Here is a 22,978-nt window from a genome sequence, read left to right as displayed (position 1 = left end):
CCTGATTTGCAATTGTATTGGATAGCATTTGTCACAGCCAAATACTTTGTACACAACCTGACATACTGTTAAATGCAACAAGCCCCTGGCCGCTCCCCCTACACCCTAATGGCCTACCCTAATGGCTGTTTGTCTTGTTTCATCATAATTGGGGGGTAACTGATTCTGTAGCAAAGCCTCTTTCGCTTTTTTCCTGCTGAGATTCTGCTACTGGCCCCCTCTGGGTCTCTTACTTTGTAGGTACTGGTTTCTGCTCTAATGATATCATAATTGCAGTTTTTCCTCACAGTGGACAATGGCTGCCAAGCCTGAAGGTGGCCCAGCAAATGAGCTGGAGATCAAACCAAGGATGCCATGACTGTGAAGACACACTGTAGATTTAGAAAAAAATATGACACATTCATCAAAGTAGGGTGTTTCGTGGCCCGTTTTCAATGATGTTGCTCACATTTCCCCCCCTTATTTCTTCTTTACGTCCGAATTACCTGTCTATTCACAATACATCATTAGCAGCAGAAAATGCAAATCAGTCTTCACTGTGCGAGCCAATTTGGACACTATGCATGTGTTCTTCAAGCAGCCATATATTATTGTGACTTGTGTGTTGGCCAACACTAGTACCATGACAGAAGTACAGCTTTAGAGTCACAGACATGTTTATGCATGAAGTCACAGGGTTCAAGGAAGGCAAAATCAACAATGCATTTGGTATTTAATGCCTCATTTTTGCAAAGCCTGTCCCCACAATTTGCAAAGACCTGCTCCCCTCCTTGTTGCACAGTCACTGGGGTGAGATAGTGCATTACTGTTTGAACAGTAATTTCTCAGTCCAACCAAATTCATGCTGACACTCCAGTTTATTCGGTTTGCTTTTGAAAACTCCCCTCTTCCTCTTTTTAATCCTCTGAGGGAAAGGGGAAGAGAGAGAGATAGATAGAGAGAGAGAGAGAGCAGTATTGAATGCTGACAGGGACATAACTTGCCTTTCCTGCATACCTTGTTTACAGTCTCCCACCCTGCTGCTATACCCTCTTCTCTCAATGGAGCCATAAAAAACAAATAGGGGCTTTTAGAGAAATTGCCTGTGCACTGAAGATTAATAACAGTTGCACCAGTTCACCCAAGAAAGTCTCGAGAGGCAAAAAACGATATTGGAAGATTAAAAGTGCCACATCTGTAAATTGGAAGGATTCTGCTCAAGCCGTTCTCTAACCAGCTTATTGAGAGTCAAGGCCTTGGTCCACCTGACAGACAAAGAGCTCAAGTTGCTTAAGTTACTTGTGGATGAAGATTTACTGTATGACTATAATCACAAGCTGAGTGTTTGATCAATTGTGTCTGTCTAACATGGAAATGTAATGGCCTGGGAGCTCTGACATGATCATGCAAAAAGACAAGTAATACTTGAGAGGTTAAGGCATCTTTTTATTGTTTGTAGCCCATTAGTTAAACTGTCCTGCTGGCAGAAGTGAGGGGAACACTAACTTTATTTATTACTGTCATTGAACAAATGTGTAAGGTGAAGAAACCCCCAAATTATTAGGTCTGTTGTTGTACCCTCATTATAGCAGTACACCTTTGCTAACAGAGAACCTGTAAGCTTATAAACTACTGTGACCAGCGATACCTGGATGAAGATATAATAAATCAACAGAGGCATCTAGTTCAGCCATCTGGAAAATGTGAAACCTCTAGGCTACAATAATATTTTTTGAGAGAAGTAATTTCCTGCTTTGAGATAATATTACTATCTTTATAACAATTAGATAAGTACTTTTTAATAGGAGCAGATGACAAAATAAAAATGACAGCCTATGTAATGCACTCTTTACTAAATAACCACGACACTTGGCTCTGCCTGTTTTCAGCAGTGGCACGGAGTTTCTATAGTAACGAGGAGACGCGCGTCTCCGCGGCAACCAGCGCCAGGCGTCTCAGAGGTTGCTATCAACATTATAAAACACACGGACCGGGAATATTGGTGAGGCACACCGATACTTATAAGTGAGCAACATTGCTCTTCCGTTTAGGTTTTGGATTCGCCACATCACTGAGAATATCTGTTTGACATGTTGAAGAACAAGAACGAGTTTAAAACAGAAGGCTTCACCGTGAAGGCCACTATGAAGAACTCTGTGGTGAGTGAAGTTATTTGACCAAGTTAGCTAATGTGAACGTTCGGTTAACACTAGCTTCAGTTAGCTTTGCAAGCTACGTTGACAGCTGACAGGCAGCTTCCCTACTACTACGTATTGGAAATATAATCAGCAAAATGTAGAGATAATACAAGCCATCACAGTGGGTTGTATGAGTTTAAATTGTCGTCAGGTAAGTTTACACCGTTGTAGTTTCTAGTTAAGTATTTACCCTCTTTTCAATGGAGTGTGGTAGTTGCCTACTAACTACATGAACACTGACAGTCTGCTTCTTCACCTGTGGCTATGAGTTTGGGCCGACGCTGTCCAGGTTCATTACAACTGATGGGAAACGATGAAGGGAGGGGACTTTCTCTTACTTGCCTCTTAAAATGATCCTTATACTTTTCGTTCCCCTGTTGTTTGCTTTATTGTTATTCAGCAGAACTTAGCCTATCATCTTTTTGCTCTTTTGTGCAGAACAAAATCTCAACACAGTAAATAGCCCAGAGAGATAGGATAGCAGTGAAAAATGGAAATAAATAAATAAATAATAATAAAAAAAGAATTCCTGAATATATTCATAACAACCCTCATTTGATGTTTTTTTTTGTGCGTGTGTGCTTGTGTGGTTGTGTATGTGTGTATATGTGTGTGTTTGAGCCAGACAAGCTTGGGTGGGTTCCACACAAGTATGGGGAATAAAAAACTCTAAAATTATCCAATAACTTTTATGGGCTAAAATGACACTTTTAGAACCTATTCCAGAGCTATCAGGCAATAATTAGACACTATTAAATTCAGAAGCCATATGCTAAGAAAAATGCTAATGTCGCTTTATAACATTTTGGAGATACCACATGAACATGAAGGGAAATGTTTTATAGACTAACATGCTTGTGGAGAAGTTGAGGTTGTGCACAGTGCATGATTTGAGCATTTATCTGTTTTACAAGCTTGGAATTTCTTCTTGTTTTTCAAGTAAGCACTATAGCCACAGTGCTGGTGTCCTTCAGCTTCCAGTGAGGCAAACAAACAGAGGCTTGCTGTACATTGATTTCCTTGCTGAGTAGTCCCCATCCCAGACCTCCAGTGTATTTTAACTGTTGAAGGAGTATTCTAATTTACACTGACAGCCAGGTTGGGTCTTCCTCTCCTCACACTGCAAATGAAGATGGAACAGGAAAGTGTAATAGGCTTATGTAACAGAACACATTAGTCTTTATCAATAGGCTATATTGATCAGTAAAACCAGTGTTTGTGTGGTTAAAAAAAGATTAATTGTAATTAACAGCTTGTATCTAGTGATGGTCTTCTGAATTTGCATCGCTAGTAGCTTTGCACACCAACCTGTAAAAATTATAATGATGTTTTAAACAGTTTTTTCCATCAACTTGCGCAAAATATGCTGACACACGTTTTTACAGTGAAACCTAAATTGTTACTGTCTGGTTTTATTGTTTATTTCATGTGGCATGGACAAGCCACGAAGTACTGTGAGCCCTACAGTAACTCACCAGCAAGGTCAGTTGAAGTTATCAGCAAGACTGCTATGCTTTATGTCATGCATGGAGTGTTATGTTGTAGTATGCTCTTTGTTAGCAGTATGAGGTGTTAAGGAGCCCAGTCTGAGATGGCTCACATTTTACTGTTGATTTAATTCTCACTTTTCACAGCAACTAATGGAAAACAAAGTGTGCTGCTGCAGCAGCCACATTGCTTAAATTGACAGATTGGCCACCTCATCAAGAATTTCCTTCTTTAAAAGTGGAAATATAGACAGGTGGCTTACCATAATTACCATATAATTATTATTATTTGGTATTTCCACATCAGATAAATGTTTCATCTTTGTGTGAGTGACATGTAGAAGATCGGAAACCTTCTACATATTTAGGAAATTCCAAGAATAACTTGTAGTTTGACTTTGTATTGACGCTGTTTGTGTCGACAGCTTTGACATGGCACATGGAGAAATGGGAGAACTGCATCAGAAGCTGAGATGCCTATAGTCAGCAATAACTTAATTAATGAATTTGAGGAAGGTTTCATGTTAATATTTGTGGGCCTGGTGGATCAGTGATAGAGCAGTGTGGCCACCAGATGTGCCCAGCCACCAAGGGTTGGTGCCTGCCCTGAGCCCAGATAAAAATGGCAAGGTTGTGGAAGAAAAGACATCTGGCGTAAAAACTCATGTCAAATCAACATGTGGAACATGTTAATAGTTGCTGTCATTTTTTATTACTTAATATTTGTAGCAATCTCCTGGATCTCAATTCGATATCTTGGATCCTTTAATGCAAACAATAGAAACTGGATATTTCTCTCTGAGCTCTAAGTTTTTTCCAGACAGCTGTTGCCTTGTTACATTCACGCTGCACTTAAAAGAATGGGCCCTACACGTGATAAATAGAATTGGTAGAGCTGCACAGTTGTGATGACAACAGTAAATACTTGAAATTGAAGCAGCAGTCTTCTTTCTGTTGCAGTGAGTGTCTTGAGATGCAAGTCAGCGCTATCATTGGCTTCCTCCTTTTTTGAAGGTCATAAACAAATCTCCTGTCGAGAGCTTTTACGCAGAAGGCTTCTGCAAAGCTTTTTAATATTCACCATCTCCCCTGAGGATCTGCTACATCTTGAACATGAATGATACTTCCACACTGACGTACCACTGGCAAAATCCTCAACAAAAACTATTACATTTTTTACGGGCTTGGTTGTGTCTGTTGCCCTCTGTTTTTTCTCCTCTCCTGTGGCCATTGTCATATTGCTCCAGAGAGGTCAGCTTTGCAGAGAGCTGTGATTTGTAGATCACGATAAGGCCATTGCAAGCCTTGAAAGGGTATGGGGACTTGAAACATAGGCTTATTATGCTTTAAAGTATTTGTGGTCATAGAAATTAAATCGATAATACAGGGTCCTGAAACTCTCCCCACTTTTTTCTAGTGATTTATCGCCGAGCATTTAAAGAGAAAAAAAAGATCCACTTTATATTATGGTGGGAGGTCGTCACCTTGTGTTTCAGGCACAGTGGGCAACAAAGCTGTTTTTTTATGTCAGATGCTTATTGGTAATCAGGGAAATTGAAAAATGCTGGTAGTTGCACTGCCACGTAAACTAGGCCTTATTGTCCACAATTGTCCAAAGCACCTTTTATATAGTCACACAGTTTACTGTATAGTATGTTATTATAAACACACTGACATTTAGTTTCAATTCATTAATTTAGCCCGGATAACTTACATCTCATTATTTAAACACATTTGGTCAGTAAGTGTTAAACACACCTGGATAAGTCATGTAGATAGAGTGTATTGATTTATAGATTAATGAAAATATGAAATATGTGACTTTAGATCATCATCATGCCCTATAATTGATTTCTGCAGTTTGTAATTGGTTGGGTGTCTGCCATAGCACATTCTATAGTGTTTCCCCTTTTTGTGTTTTGGTTTTGCACTTATAAAAGACCACCTCATGGGCATATTATAGACCTCATGTCTCATAAAGCCCTTTCTGTTTAAAACGGCTCATTTTAAGTTTAGAGTCATTTAGTTTAGAGTCATTTAAGTAATTTAGACTTTAAGTGTTTTTCTCCTTTCTGCTTATTAGTTCGTTGTCTGCATGTTGATTTAGCATAAGTTGCCAAATGACCTCCCCAATTTTTTGCCAGGACTTGGTTTTGCAGCCTCAATGACTGGGGTTGGGGCAGTGGTGGAGGTATAGTGTCTTGCCCAGGGACACATCGACATATGGTCAGGGGGGGAGTTGAGCTATGAACTGGCTACCCTGCGGTGAATGGGCGCCCACCATACCAACTGAGCAACTGCTGCTTACATTAAAGTGCATTGAGATAGTGTAGGGAAAAATACACAAACAAATTGCCTGCTTAATTCCTATTGCAATGATGCTCATTGCAATTTTATAATATTCCTATATTGTCCTGCATTTTTTTGTGTCTTAAGGGTCTGAAGATTGCACCGCTGATAGTCTTCTGGACACATCAATTAATATTTGCTTAGCTTCTGGTAGAAAAACTGAGCTGAAAAACAACATCCTTAAGTCTGCTACAGTCTTCCACGCATCCCACCAACCGCTTTCCCCAGCCCAGCCCCATCCTTGGCTCACCTCACTAACCCCAGGGGACAGATGGAGACTCCATGCTAGCAAACGTGACCTTCATATCTCATTCCTTTCCTCCCCCACAGCATCATCATTATATACCTGAGCAGATGTCTCTGCCCCCAATGCTGTCTCCCTCTCTGTCTTTATCTCTTTCCCGATTTTTATCCCCTGAAGAAGCTTTCTTCAACCAGGCAAGTCCCTGTAGCTGACGACATTTTACAATGAGAAACAATGCACTATACTTTAAATAGCCTACTATAAATCTTAAACATTGTCAACAAAATAATAAGAAGTAGCCATCATATATAAACTATAATTTAATTGTGAGGTATAACAGTAGATTTGCTTTTGTGAATATCATAAAAGCATGTTTTGGTAAGACTGTAAAAGAGATGTGCAAATTTACAATTAATTAGTTTGCCTTTGACCCAAACGTCATATTATTGAATCCATCCATCTGAACAAATTAAACAACTGACAGTTTAGAACTAATCCTTGATATGAGTTTAAATGGGTCTCGAATTAGACCTAAATATAATCTGACTTTAAATTAAATTAAAAAAACTTGTTAGATTAAATGTGATCGCCATTTAACACAGATTTGTTGTTTGTTTGTCTAATAGTCTGATGAGTATCAGTAAACCATGAAAAATATAATGAAATCAATTTTTTTATCCACTGGGATTACTCATATAGCTCAAATCATAAGAAATAGAAGTTGAACATAGGAGTTTGAGATGAAAGTAAACCTATTGTCACTTTTATGGATAGCAGGCAGTTGTTGAGCAAGACTGAATCCTTCTGAAGCTTCTATGGAGATGAATCTGTCTATTTATTACTTTCACTTGCAGTCAAAGTCCTTCTTCCCCATTGCTTCAGACACATTTACCTGACACAGGAACTCTTAATGTGCCCAGCTTGAAACATAAATTGGCCACGAATTTGGCTGGAGGAGGTGCTGTGTCTGTGTTGTATTTGAAGTGTTTCTACGCAAGAACAGGTAAATTGAGCAAGTTTCTGCTGTTGGATGGCATGCTGTAGATTCTCTCACCCGTCTGCTTGCCTGCCTCACTTGAACTGCCTCACAGTGTTTTTTAAACTAGTGGTGCTTGTAGACACACACACCCTTGCACACCGTAAAACTGTTTGTCTGTATCTTTCCTTATCCCTGCTCCTGCATGCTCATCTTATCAGCACACGAAGCCTGTAGTTGATCCCCGGTAAGCAGCTGGGTTATTTGAGGAAGAATTGAGTCATGGTGAAACAGGTTAAATTGGCAATGGGCTCTGGAGGCCTGCTGGCGTTTCCATTACTATCGATCAACCACGGAGCCTAAAGGCCCTGAGTGGAGGGAGCTCTGGCTGACTTGGAAATGTTACAGTTTCCTATATAAATTTTGAGTTTACAGAGTTTAGCTGCTTTGCTCCTTACTTTAAAAACAGGGGGAAAATAGGACTGAGCCAAACAGAAGCAAATTGTCTGCTATTGTTTTTGATCCATGCACTGTTGCTAATTAAAAGTGACTGGGACATGTCATTTCTTTTGAAACATTGCTTCGATCCTTTAAATCACACATAAAAAGAACATTTCAACAGGGCAAAACTTACAAGCCTCATTTTCTCTGCTTCATGCTCCTCTCACCAGGTATCAACAGATAGATTAGGTTATAATTGATGGCATGCTATCTGAAGTGCATGACTGCTGAAATGTTTGTGACTTTTTCCACAGTTGAGGCAAACACCATCTGGAAACTTGAGTCAGATATGGAGAAGTACTTCCACAGCATTCATGACCTTATAGGAAGTGCTCCTCTGATTACGTCTATTATGTTTGGTTTCCTCAGAGCTTGGTTGACATTACATTGGCCTCTGTGTTTGTTACGTTCTCCTTCAAGCCCTTGTAGCTTGCATTCTAATTAGATGGCTTTTAATGGAGGATGTTTATTGCTCCTTGCAGACCCTCTGTTTTCTGCTCTAGACTTAATTAGCCCTATGTCATGTGATGACCATTACAGAGGTCAGGGCCATGCCTCTGCCGTTAGCCCTTCTTGTGTCAAAAGCAAGAATGCCAAGAGATGGATAACATCATGTACAATTATACTGGTCCATGGTGTCACATGTGAAAATGTAAATAAAAACAGAATGCAATGATTTGCAAATCTCATCAACGCATATTTTATTCACAATAGAACATAAACAAAATATCAGATGTTGAAACTGAGAGATTTTACTATTTCATGGAAAATATTAGCTCATTTTGAATTTGATGGCAGCAACACATCTCCAAAAAGGCAACAAAAGGTTGGAAAAGTAATTGCTGCAAATCAAAAACAAATGCATCTGACAACTTATCAGGTTAACTGGCAACAGGTCAGTAACATGACTGAGTATAAAAGGTGCATTTCAGAGAGGCAGAGCCTTAAAAATGTAAAGATGGGCAGAGGCTCCCCAATCTGCCACAAACTGAGCCAAAAAACAATTTCAGAAAAATGTTTCTCAATGTAAAATTGCGAAGACTTTGAAGATCCCACCAACTACAGTATATAATATCATCAAAGGATTCAGATAATCAGGAGGAATCTCTGTGCACAAGGGACAAGGCCAAAGGTCCAAACTGGATAAATGTGATCTTCGGGCCCTTAGGCAGCACTGCACTAAAAACAGGCAGGATTCTCTACTGGACATCACTGCAACAACACTTGCAAACACTGCCTGTGAACACAGTTTGCTGTGCAATCCACCAATGTAAGTTAGAGCTGCATCATGCAAACAAGAAGCCATATGATCCACATGATCCAAAAATGCCACCGTGTTTTCTGGGCCAAAGCTCATTTAAAATGGCCTCAGGCAAAAGAGAAAACTGTTCTGTGGTCAGATTCTTTTTTAAAACCATGGACACCATGTTCTGTGGACTAAAGAGGAGATGGACTATACAGCTTGTTATCAGCAGACATTTCAAAAGCCTGCATCTCTGATGGTTTGGAGATGCATTAGTGCCTATGGTGTGTGCAGATTTCACATCTGGAAAGGCATCAATGCAGAAACGTACATAGAGGTTTTAGAGCAACATATACTCCCATCCAAACAATGTCTCTTTCAGGGAAGGCCTTGCATATTTCAGCAAGACAATGCTAAACCACATTCCGCATCCATCCAATCAGTTTCAGCATCTGATATTATGTTGTTTATGTTCTATTGTGAATAAAATATGGGTTGATGAGATTTGCAAATCATTGCATTCTGTTTTAATATACGTTTTACCCATCTTCCTAACTTTTTTGCAATTGGGGTTGTACAAACATATTTATTTGTAAAAAAAAAAAAAAGTACTGCAGGTGAAGCAATAAGAAACTTTCAGAAAATCATTGGAGGTATTATTAAAATATGACCTGTACATTTCAGATTTTGGCATTCTAAGCAAAGAAAATGCAATCCTTCTTATTTATATATCTTATTTTCAGGTGATTACACAAAAAACATAAATATTAAAGAATTATTGAATAGACACCTTCAAAATCTTACACACCAAACCTTTAAGGCATGCATCATGTACATAAAAATCAATTCTTAACTGAATAAAATATCAAATATAAAATGTTGTGACACTGTATCATATGGTGCTATAAATTTGTCACACTAAATTACTTAAAGTTCCCTGGAGTCCTTAGAAAACTTGTGTGGCCTCCTTCGGTAAAAAAAAACCCACAAGTATCCTTCTAAGAACCCAGTCTGTGACAGCTGTCTTCACAATAAGCTGTTTTGTTGCCCGATGCTTTAAATGCTAATAAATTTATGATAATCACACGCTGTCTACCATAGTGTTTGTACATCAGAATATTTTTGAATAGTTGATTAAATTGTCACTTTAAGATTTACGTATTCTGCATTTTGTGCAGGGTACCTAGGCTACAGTCATAGTCACAGTCACTGATTTGACTCTTTTCAAGGTCAAAGCATATTCTTATTCTTAAACATGATTAAATATTTAAACATAAACTTCCAGGGTAGATGTACAGTATGTTATACTACCCAAAAAGCAGATTTAAAGACTAAGGATATTAATGGAATCCCTTACAACAATTGCCTTGCTTAATATAATACCCCAACATCACAAGAGTGAAGTAAAAATATCAAAAGGCAAATGAGGGACTCTTTAGACTTTATTTTGAATAAGTAAATATTTAGAAAATTGGATTCATCTGCAGGTGAAAATTAAAGTATCCATGCACCTACTGTTTTCTTTATTATATGTACTGTAACTAGTTTTTTCCACGCTTGCCAGAATGTGCATATTACAATATGCTATTTCACATTTATTTGTGAGTTTGAATCAAACATTCTAAAAAGAAATTAAAAACTTTTTAAACCTTTTTTTTATGGCTGATGGAAAAATAATTTGCTAGAGCATGTAAAAAGCACGAATAAATAGGTAAAGTGAACTGACAGGACACAAAGCCTTTGTTCATTTATCCTGCAACCTTAGCGTCAGACTGACTTGAATTTGCTAAGAGATAATAGGCCTCCTCTTGTGTTCTAATCTACCAGTCGTATTCTTACTGTATGTAATACATTTTATTACAGGGTCATATGTGTCAGCTGACTTTCTCCTTACATCCATATAAAGGGACCCAGTAGCACAAAAATCTATATGTCTGACAGAAGCTGTTGTTTTAATCCAATAATGTTAAAGGGTGGCCTTTGTTGGCACAATCACCACCAATGCAATAACAATGCCCTGACCTTTTAAATGTTGCTGACCAGTGCAGAAACCAAAATGTGTCTGCAATTCCTCAAAGATAATGATAAACAACACCCTGCATCAGTAATAGAAAGCAAACGGAACTTTGTAATAAACATTAGAAAACAATGAAAACCAAAATACAAAAATGTTTCTTGCCAGATTAAATATAGGAGAATATAATCTATAAAGAGAAGAAGGATTGGGCAACTGCAGGGCAGAGCAGGTATACCAGTGGCACCCAGTTGCAAACTGAAAGCAGTTTAAAACACACCGCAGCAAACCTCATAGATGATGCTCCAGGGTTATAGTGTTCTTCACCTGGTGCCAAGAAAGTAAACCTGCAAACCCTTTGGGATTTGAAGTGGTGTGTGCGTTCCCGTCAAAATTCCACTGAGGATTGCTCTGCTATTTAGCTCATGCCTTGCATCCAGCTGAGTCAAAATGCTCCCAGTTGAAGGTTTGCTGCAGGCAATGGCTCTGCTGCAGCAAGCTGGAGAAGGCAGAGGAGAAGAGCTGGAAGGCAAAAGTACTCTGATACTGTCAGAAATGATTCACATCACGGTCCAGCACCTCTCTGCTCCAGCCACCTCCGCTCATTACTTTTGCCGTCCGGAAACACCAAGCAAATTCTACTAACGAGTGTTTGATCAACACAGCGTGCAGTGGCAGAGGGAGACGGGCAACCTGTTCATGAGTCATTCTCTATCTCTCCATCACTCTATGTCTGCCTCTCTCTCTCTCTCTCTCTCTCTTCCACTTTTTGCTCTGACTTTTTTTCTCTGTCTCCCTCCCACTCCCTTAAGACAGGAGGAGTACAAAGCGAGAGACAGAAGAAAGCAATATAACCTCTTGGCCCTTATCTGCGGAGCACACCAGAGCATGTCTGGCCTCAGACATGGCTTTGCCTGTCCTTTGAAGGCCCTCATCTCCCTTTGATTTCAGCCAAATGGTTCAGCACAGTGACAGATGCTCAACTTTCCATCTGTCACTTTGACACCCATCTCTTTAGTGTTGTTGTATCTAACTGACTTTGTTTGGACTCTCTTGCTGTCTGTCAGAATAAGGTTGCGACATGGATGGTGATATGAGTCCTAAAGTAAAAGATTGTGACTATAGGACCTTTAGTTGAACAGATAGAATGCAACTTTCCGCTGCACTGTTCTGGCTGTATTTCTGCATTAACATTTGAGGCATTTAAGGCTTTGATACTGATAGATTTAATAAGAGGTCTAAGGGTCATCATCACATTACCTTGACAACATTCCTCTGAGATGGGATACAAAATACATAAAAATTGAAGCCAAGGAGAGTCATAGAAGGCAGACTTTTTATGAGAGGAAATTAGAGTGAGTAGAGGGGAAGATATTGAAGTGCCAATATGATTCAGGAGGGAGAGGCTACCACACCTCTTACATAGATGAGTTTCAGTTTATGATTGAAGATGAAAGGGATTTTTTTCTCAGCCTGAACTGAGAAGGTCATGTTTAGTTTCTTCCTTAAATAATAAACAGTAATATTCCCCCTTTTTAATCATTGCTTTGGTATGATCTAATTTCAAGATCTTTTGCAAACACTACAAACCATATCTTTGGTCTTTGATGATGAGAGCCAAGCCATACCGCCTGCCTTCTATTGTGAGAAGCCCCTGATTGACTATAGCTCATTCACACAGCCATGATTTATGCTTCTCATCAGAGGTGTGGGATAGAGGAGGTGGTGCAGAAAGACCCATATTAATAGCCTAGACACCTGTTTCACTGTCACAGCATCAGCAACCTGCAATGCAGAGCAAGAGGTAGAGACGCGGGAGGGGCCATTGGATAGATCAATGGATAGATGAATGGATTGGGTGTACAGGGTCTGATAGAACTAAAGTAGATTTGTATGGCTTGTATATATGTTGCTCTCTGAATAAATCAGCTCAAAAGCCAGGGTTGTTTTTGTGACTGCATATGTATTTCTGTGTGCAGGTGCCTCCCTGTAGATCAGCTGAAAGTGTTGCCTCTCTGTTTGAGAGAGCTCCAGCATCAGGCTCAGTGTGAGACTGGAGGAGCTGGAGAAGTTACCTGGTTTCAAGGCAACCAGGGAGCAGAAGTGCTTTTCCCTCTTTGTCTCTCAGGCTAATCCAAAGGGGGGGAACAATAATTTAGAACATTACCCTTGGAGAAGATCTGAATGCCACACCCCTGCTCCATTCAGTGTTTTTTGGTACAACCTCTGCTGGAATCCTTCTACTCTGTGGCGTAAGCAGATTTTAGACTAAGACAGATTTTTTGTTACGTTCAAGTAAAAGAAATAGAGAGCGTGTATTTACATTTTTGTATGTCTGTATGGATGCAGCTGAGTTAGGCAAGCTGCATGTCTTCAGTTAACTAGCAGGGATGTAGCCGTCAGTCTGTTTTTCTCTATATTTAATTTATGTAAAAGTCACATTTGCGACCATGCAGAGCTTTGGTTTCTGCGTGGCGTCTCCATAAGCAAACCCATGGGATCATTTTGAACAGATGTCCTGCAGACTGACTGATGTCCAGAAATAGAAACTCACATTGGACGTGCGATAAGACTAAGTGCCCGTGGTTTATTTTGAAATACATACTAACCACCTAGATAATATTATTCATTTTTAAAGAATATTCCCATATCAGAGGTACAACCTATATCTTCCTACTACTTATCTCCTTATGCCTCCCTTTACTTTTCTGTCAGCGACTGCCCTGTGACACACCACCTCACTGTACGCGCTGTCGGAAGTTTGCAAACTGACCTGCTCTCTCTGTTCTCATCTCAGTGTCTGCCTGTGGCTCCGTGCTGAAATCAGTGGCCTAGTGGTGTTCTGGGTGTATCCCTCTGCAATTCCTCCACCTGTGGAACTGTTGCTGTCTTATCAAACCTTCCACTGCTCCCAGTGATGCTTTCGCTCGACAGTGTGTGGTTGCAGCTACACTCTACTCATTGACTTTGACTGTGACTGCTCTCCTTACTACCTGCAAAACAAACTTACTGTAGGTTTCAACTTTTGGATGAGTCATGCAGCTATTTTAGGCTGTGGCCAGCACTCTATAATCACTAAAACAAAAGGGTTGTTTCTCACGGCAGGGCCATTCTTTTTCTATGAGGTGAAAAGGCAGTTATGAAGATGTTTATTGACAATAAGCTACTGATTTGGTGAGTAAAACTGGGAGGGAAGTTTACTTCTGCTTTCTGAGCCTCAAAGGTGGGAACTGCAACAGGTCAGGGGATGTAGTTTTTCTTGTGTGTCTCACTAATTTCATGGCCCAGCGCCATGTTTTAATACCTTCAGTTGTCTTCACCGATTGGGGCTTTAGAGACAAAGCATTGGATCAGTGCTCCACTCTCCTGACAGCTAGAAATAGAGAGTGTGCCTTGCTCCCTTAGCTCTCTCTCTTTTTCTCTCGTTTACACACTCACACACACACAGACACATTTAGATAAATACTTTTACCATTATATATATATGCTACTGCTAAACATAGAAATATATGAAAAATTAATTTGCCTTAATGAATGTAGCAACCAAAACTATTGTGTATTATCAAAGTAGTTCTAAAAAGTTAGTCTTTTTAATGATTAGTTCAATGATTGATCAATGATCAAGACAATTGTTTAGTTTTAGCATGACCTATATCTTATCATTTCAGTACTTACATACTTACTTATATATGAGGCAGCAATTGAACAGTGAGTTTCTCATGGGCAATTGTTAGGATTTCAGCAACTTTGACAAGGGCCAGATTGTGATGGCTAAACAACTTATTCAGAGCAACTCCAAAACTGCAGCTTCGCAGATGTTCCAAGTCTGCAGTGTTCAGGATCTATTAAAAATGTTCTGAAGATGGAAAACCATTTACAGGGCCAAGGCTTATCGATGCACGTGGGCAGTGAAGGCTGGCCAGTGTAGTCTGATCCAGTAGAAGAGCTACTGTAACTAAAATTGCTGAAAAAGTTTGTTCTGGTTCCAATAGAAAGGTTTAAGGACAACCACCTACAATAGACACGTGAGCATCAGAACCGGACCGTCACGGTTGTAATGTTTTGGCTAATCTGTGCATATTGATGCTGCAACGTGAATGTCTGCCTCAAAAATGATCATAACTCATAATGAAAAATGATTGAACATTATAATCATCCTGAATGGAGGATTTATTGCAGAACTGTTATTAGATTCTTAGCATCTGTACTTGCAATAGGTGTAAGAAAATGCCTGTTAGGTAAATGTGAGTTTAACTATGTGCATGCTTCTTTTAGGTTAAGCTTCAGGAGCTCAATGCATGTGTTTTCCCATTTACTTAAAGAATTAATAACAGCTTATGTATTCTGCCAGTGCCATGCTGGCTGATTCACTCTGTGCCATATTCTCAGCTGTGGTTTGGTGATACGAATCAGCTAGTGGGGCTCTGTAAGCACAAGTCTGTCCTGCTGCCTGACTGATAAGTGGGCCACACAGAGAAGATGGAAAACACTTGGGGCATACTCACACTCTCTCTCCCTTGTTCTGCCTCGCTCACTTTCTTTTTTTTGTTGTTGTTGTTCACACAGACCCTCCTTACACTCCTCCCCACACACTCTTGCCTCAAATTCTTTCTTTACATCCCTTTAACGTTCCCTCTGTGTCTGTGCTGTTCTTTTAAGGAATGGGGTTAAACTAGAGGAGACAGAATACAGTGGGGCGCTCTTCAATGCTTGAAGCTTCTTTTTGAAATTATTCTTTAAAGTTATCCCTTTTTCGCACAGTTCAATAGCAGGTGACTGTCACCTGTTTCATCCTTGTATCTTTGTAGTGACACATAGTGTGTGGTGTCGTCTTTGCCTAGCAGTGTCGTCATTTTTCATTACAAACATCCCTGCCCTTGTGTCTGTGTAGACGTTACAGCTGATGCAAAAGCCTCTGACACTATGACAATTGTAAAGCACACCTCTATGGTCTTGTGAGCTCTGAACAAAAGACTCTGTTGCCTTTCATCAGTATGTTTCCCATCCAGTGGGAGCTCTTTACTCATTTGTTCTCATCCGACCATGTCTGTCTCAACAGGGCTAATTTCGGCACATAATGAAACTCACTCACAGACTGATTGCACTACTTGCTGTTTGGTCATGAGAAATTAATGGAGTGCTGCACAGATATTGCAGATTTATTCTTCTGAAAGTAACCTCCCAACAGTATCTGTTTTGTCCTGTAGAGGGGAATGAGTAAGCAAAAATATTCCGTCAAAGAGATTTCCTAACTGTCTTAAGTACCTCCATAATTTTCTCTCCTTTTGGTTAATTTAAATGCAGTTGGAGAATAAAGCATACATCTCCAGCCCTGCCTGTTATGCAAGGGCTATGGCCGAAAATGCCCTGTAAATAAAGAGAGCTAATTTTGTTGCTTGTGGCAGTGATGTGCAGGCTGACCTTATCAGTGGAACCTCGGCCTGTCTTTTCCATCCTCTGTGACTCACCTACCCTGCTCCCTCCCTCAGGTAAGGCGGCCTTCTGTGCAGAGCTCAACCAAGAACAGCAGTGAAATGCAAAGAGAGAGGAAGAGCAAACAAACAAGCTAGTGGGCGCTTATCCCCTTTACTGCGTGTAAACAGGTGATGCAATACACCCGTGTGCGATGGCACCACTGTTCCCCTACAGATGCAGTACAACAAAATGTGTTTCTGCCCTGACAGACAATAGGCAGGGTGAAGGGGTAGAGATAAAGAGGGAGATTAACGAGGGTCTCATTTGAGGAAATGGGGGAGTGATGGCAAGGCAGGGTTGACAATGAATCGACAGACCTTCACCAGACATCTATCAGAGGTATTCAGAGGGGTTTTAGGGGTTGTGGAATGAAGGCAGAGAGATGGCGAGATGAGAGAGAGAGAGTGTGCTGGAGCTGGAGGCCCAGGCACAGTGATGGATCACCTACATGCTGCAGCAGCTCTGCCACGCTGAACTCTCCCTCAGAATTGATGGGCCCCACCTCTTGTCTCCCTGTCTCCCTCTTCCTCTCATATCCACAATTTCTGTATCACCTCCCCTTATTCTCCATCTTCATCTCTTGATTTCATCTTTTTTTGTCTCCCTGTTCTTTCTTGTTCCATTTTCAGTCCCAGTCAGTTTTCTTTCAGTCCCCACCTTTATCCCCCCCTCATCCCCTCTTGTAATTTCTTCCTCTCCATTTTTGCTTTGTGTCTTTTGACTGCCACACCCACTTTGTGTGTCAACATCAAGCAGTAGAGCCATGGAAATACCAAACCAATAAGGTTAGAGGGAGCATCTCTTTCTCAGGGCAACACCTTTATAAATGACAGGAGCATGAGGCCATGCCGGTGTTCAATCACCTCTGCAGGCCCTCGCCCATAGGGAACTCCACATGTGCTGTGTGTTTGTTTGTGTGTTTGTGTGCGTGTGCATGCTTGCAAGTTTCTGTGTTATTGCCTCTGTGGGTCTTGCGGCAGCCAGGTTTACGGTGGAGCTAGTTGGAGTGGACAACAGCATTAGAGAGGAAACAGATCTGGAGGCAGAGTGAAGGTGAAGGAGAGAAATGACAGCCTGGAGCTCATCTGACCAGTACTGCCTTGTTATGACTCCCTGATGTGTGCACCAGGGGCACACAAAACAGACACTTCCTCGCTTTATTGCCTTACACCACCTCTATATCTGTTCTGTAGTCTGTCGCCTCACACACTCACTTTATAGCCTCCACTGAGGGGTGAAATGTTATCTGCTTGTATAGGTCTATGTTATAGGCTCCTTTTTCTGCTTTTTTCATCATCTGTGTTTGTGTTTATGCCAGTGTTTTGAAAACAAGGATGAATTTTGGATTACACAGCTCTATGGAGCTTTGCGTGAGGTTCTCATTAACATTTCATATAACGAAAATCCTTTGGTGGTGACCGTGGCTCAGTTGGTAGAGTAGTCATCTGCAGTCATCTAAGTCTCCTTGGACAAGATACTGAAGCCCCTTAGTGTCTCCATCATCTATGTGCAGCTGTTGAACAAGAATTTACAAATGGGTTTTTTTAATATTTATTAATATTTCTTGTTGTTGTGTAGGGAAAAGACAACAAAACCATACAATAAATAATTGTACTTGGTGATGGTGTAAGATCCTGACAGGCCAACAGTAGAACAGAATCACCAGAAGTTGTTTTCTCAGCATGGCTGGTCCACAGTGAGTCACCCTTACAAGAATGAACTTTGTTGTTGCTCATAACATTGACTCTGTGTGCTTCTTATCTGAAATGTTTGCCATGCTCTGTCCATACGTTCATGTGGCTTCCCTGAAGGTCACAAAATAAAAGAAACAATCTCTAGTGAACTTTAAGACAAACTAGGTTAGCAGTTAAAGTTATTACTTTGGGATTCAGTGCAGAACTGCAGACCCAAATGTCATGAATGTGAGAAGAGGAACAGGCAAATCATTGGAATGGAATCAAGAAGCCAGCAGTTGATAATCCCCTCACTATTCCTATCACAGTTTTCCTTAAGCTGCATGGAATGACAGCATACATCAGAGGAGGGCTTCTGTTTTTTGCTTGTTTCTAGGAACATATGGCCATTTGCTAACATGTACCTATCTCTGGCTATGGTTGTGCTCATGATCATAGTTAGACTGAAAACAGGGAAGTAGTAGCCTGCAACAACACAGTCATGAGTATGAGCCATGGAATTGACTGCATTGTCATCATTCTTGACCATAAATGCTGCTCAGCCAGTCAATGCAGTCAGGGTTCATTCTCTACTCGCTGCCCAGTCTGAGCTATTTTTAGCCTCCCTGTGCAGCATGGCTCAACCACCATCATACGTAGGTACCTGGATATGAGGGCTTTGTCACTCTTGCAGGCTGAAGCAGCACTGATCTCGCAAGCTTTGCAGCTTCTGATTTCCACAGCTAGGGCTAGAAAACAACTGAAACAGATAACAGTAATACATATCTCACAAAGTCTACATGAAACTGCATTTTTGTATTGCTTTATCTGTGCATTGCTTGGTGTGACTAAAATAAAGGTATGTTTAATTGAATCCTCAAACAAAAGAGTAAGATCTTTCAAAAGTGCACAGTTTAAGGCATATGCAAAACATTTTTTGTGTCTGTGGAAATGTAAACACACCAAGGTAACTAAAATTGTACTCGAAATTAAAGACAGGACTTAGAAAACTCCAGCAGGTAAACATGTATAATTTGTTTGGCTGGATTTCTTTTAGGCTTATTTTTTTTTTTTTTACAAACAAGTCAGGGGATTGTTAGTCATATATTTATTAGGTAGTCTTTTTCCTTCAGGTATACAAATGTGTGCCTATTAATTCAGCACAATATTATTCAGAATTCCCTGACATGATAAAAACTGCAAACCGATTCATTTGAAGCGACTGTGTTGCAATCCCATGGTGCATTAGAGCTGTTTAAAAGCAGTGAGGGCTTGGAGACACTCACTCAGGGCCTCTTAGAAAAGTTTCTCTTCTCATCTTGTTTCTCTTGAGCCAAGCTTTGCTCGCACCAGCTACACTATGTTGTATGTGTAACTTAAACTTTGATTTATGTTACATCATTCCTTGGTGGCATTTTTGTTGAGCTGCATTTGTAGTTTTAGACTTTTTTTATATCTATTTTGTTTATGAATTATGCAACAAACTGGCAACACTCGTGAATGATGTAACATAAAAAACTAAACAGTTGAATAGTATTTCAGTAATTGACTGAAACATCTTTAAAACGCTGTATCTCAAGTTGCACGCCAATGTTAGGCTGTCCTGCCAGAGATAACACATCCCATACCCACTTTGCTCTGCATGTAGGCAGAAAAATTCTGTTTCTCAATGGGTGGTAATCTGAGGATTAATGACAGCAGCACATCTGCCAGTTATGTGGCAGCGTGACACAGATGGCAAAGGATGCACACAAGGGACACAGACAGGGAAAAGACAGGCCCCAACATTCTGCCATTTGTCCACTACAACACACTGTTTGGAATGCTCTAATTTCAGTCAAACTCTGTACATCCAATATTGTCAAGTACATAAATGGCTCCAGAAATCTCATGACTGGGTCTGAAAAATCCACAGGGTCACTTTTTTAATGGAGCATGGAGCATTTTTTACAGGTGTTTTGGGGTAATTGGTCCTTTTAGAGGTTTCTAAAATATTTGTAATTTTCAACACCTCACACTAAAACCTAACTTTCACGTCTATTCCCCATTGTGTTGCATTTACTTACTGTACATCTGTTGTATGGGTACCACCATCAATGGCTTGCCCAATAATGGCAGAAGGCACTAGGGCTGAAACGATAGGAGTCCCATTGGCTTTCAGTAGCAAAGTAATAGAACATCTACAATATGGAGGCAGAGAAAAGATGATCTTAACAATGCCTCTGGCAGTGCCTCTGGCTACAGGGCCAGCACACACCAACACACACACAGACACGCACACACACACACACACAAGCTCAGACTATCTGTGTTTTGCCTCCTTTGAGAAGCAGGGAAGCAGGCACATGTGTCTCCCTGAATTACTTTTAAGAAACAGCAGTGGGAGTAATGCTATTCTTGTAGGAGAAACACAGTCAATTCTAATTTTATAAAACAACATTCTTACTTGCTGTGTGTGTCTCATTCCGTTTATTTCTCTGTTTCACCCCTTTCTCTTCATCCCTTTTTCTCTTGTGTTTCTGTATCTGATCAGGTGGTGGGTCCCCCGGCTGCTGGGGCTTTTCGGGAGCGCCCTTCCAAACCCACCATTTTCCGCAAGTTCTATGAGCGCGGAGAATTTCCAATGGCACTGGAGCACGACACCAAAGGCAACCGCATTGCATGGAAGGTAGGGCTGCTGCACACTGTTAAGGCTTGGCTAATGCTTATGCTTTTCATACAGTATTTGTAAAAAGGGTACTGACTTTGCAATCTGGGAACACTGTATGTTAGGGGATGGAGTATGCACCCTCTATAACACTAAATAACCTTTAGGACCAAATGCTTTTGGGATCCAATTTAAAGCTTCCTTATAAAAACATCAATCATGCAGTGAAGCAGATCTGTTAGAGAACATTCGGCAATGTTTCTTTTAAAAATGACTTACAACTCTGAGACACAATAAATGTTTACACTATCCACCCTTGCTGTCAAGCAGTTCTGGTGGCTGGATTTGAAACTTGATAGGTGCTATGCAAACACAATTTATCGTCATCATTATCAACTCGGCTGAAGGTGATGATGAGGTTTTTCACATATTCAATGTAGGCTGGTATCCTGTAGGAGGCAGTATAGATCAGCTCACTTAAAGGGTCCACCTGTATCACAGCACCAATCACAGAACACATCAATCAAACTGCATTGGAACTCAGGGCAGTCATGGCATAACACAGGAAGTAAATGTGTATGTTTGTCTCTACTATTATTGTGTTTCAACACATGAGCCTGCTTAGAGCTATTAGGCTCCTGACTGGCACAGTGTGTGTGTGGGATGAATGCATTCTTCTTATCACCATGTTGCTTTTTTCTCCCACTATGCTGCCAGCTATTCCATAACTTCACAACGGCCACGAAGCAACACTTTTAATGACATTTATTCATAGTAAGCAATGCTTAATGAATCAAACAAATTATGCCCGTTTCCTCCCCTTTTTCCTGCTTCAAAGAGGAAAGGAAAGGTGGGTGGGTGAGTGAGCTTTCTTTCTAGTTAGCTGTCTGTCTCCAGGTGAAAACACTGTAAAAGCATCTCTTTGTGTGAATTATTTATGTAAAATGTTCAAATGAAGCTTTGCCTTTGCAAAAATAATGGACTTCTTTTGTGCTCTGCCCGTGAAAAAGCACTCAGCAAATGGGATGTGTTTTATGAAATTGTTGCTGTCATATTCAGATTTTCACCCAATACTTTTTTTTAAACATTTTTTTAAGTGTTTTTTTTTGTTTGGTTTTTTTTTGGAGCCATTGTGATTCTTTGATTTTGTACTTTGACTGTGAACACATGTCAGTGAAGCGTTTTTTTAAATAAAGCATTGACTGTTTCAGGGCAGGAGATACATTTTCCCTAAAGATTAGTATTTTCCTTAACGAGTCCTTATTAGACATCACCTTGTTTGAAACAATGAAGGTAGAGATGGTTGGCACTGTCTGCATCTGTACTGTGTTTGTATATATCGGTGTAGTGTAACAAGGAGTGTAACCATGATTGGAATAAGTGGAGAGGGGTTGCTGTGTGTTTGCACTGAGGTGCCCTCAGGGCACAGGTTCAAGACAGCAGCTCAAGATCAATCCCGGTCTGAGAGCTCAGCCCCCTAGCAAATAAAAAGTCTGTGGAAAGTAAGAGAGAGTCGTTCGGAAAGAAAAATAAATGTTGTGTTGATTTAGTTTGTGGGCTGAGTACTCAAGCACACAGACTGCGTGGATGTGTGTGTTTGTGTGCTTATGCATGTATCACTTTGACTGTCTACATTGAGAGTATGTGTATTCAGGTCAGGGGTTCAGGTTCCCTTCTACAGAGATGCTTTTGGTTCACCTTTACTGTTGCACAGCAGCACACGGCCAATGCGACTCACTTCTCAAATTGACCATGAAATACACAAACAGGCCGCATATTAGCCAAACAAGTCTGTCCAATCAATATCAGCATCTTCTCTGTACAGGTGCACACAGTTTCTTTCTCCCTATTTCCATGGTCTTTCCTGCGCCCAGCAGCAGGGCGCAGCAGCATGTGAATCATCTGCTGTATGTCATTAACATTTCACCTTACATGCCATAGCAGCTCAGCAGTATGCTGTATGCAGTCTCGTGAGTTAATATTCTGGTGGGAAATCAGTTTTTTTATAACCAACTGGCAAATAGTTTCTTGTGTTTCAAATGGGTTTTTGAGTTTTGAATTCCTCTTTTTTGCTATCTGTCAAATGTACGGATAAAACACACTTGTGCTTAGGTTTCGTTTAGTTCCCTAACTCCTGAATCCACATATCTCAGTCACTGTGCCTTGCCAAATGCTTTTTTAAAAGCCACTCA

The 22,978-nt window shown here is 40.4% G+C and overlaps 1 protein-coding gene across 1 annotated transcript in view; it reads left to right on the top strand.

The window, feature by feature from the left end:
• Positions 1–1,396: 1,396 nt before the first annotated feature.
• Positions 1,397–22,978, top strand: part of pacrg (PARK2 co-regulated) — a 126,278-nt gene continuing 104,696 nt past the window's right edge. The window contains exons 1-2 of the mRNA XM_067480642.1: positions 1,397–2,138; positions 20,673–20,807. Of these exons, the coding sequence (XP_067336743.1) occupies positions 2,070–2,138; positions 20,673–20,807 (204 nt within the window). The 5' untranslated portion in view covers positions 1,397–2,069. The remainder of the gene's footprint in view (positions 2,139–20,672; positions 20,808–22,978) is intronic.

Source organism: Channa argus, chromosome 16 (genome assembly GCF_033026475.1).
Source record: "Channa argus isolate prfri chromosome 16, Channa argus male v1.0, whole genome shotgun sequence".
Lineage (NCBI taxonomy): Eukaryota > Metazoa > Chordata > Actinopteri > Anabantiformes > Channidae > Channa > Channa argus.
The sequence above is the reverse complement of the archived record's forward strand: the minus strand, read 5'-3'. Positions and strand labels throughout refer to the sequence as shown.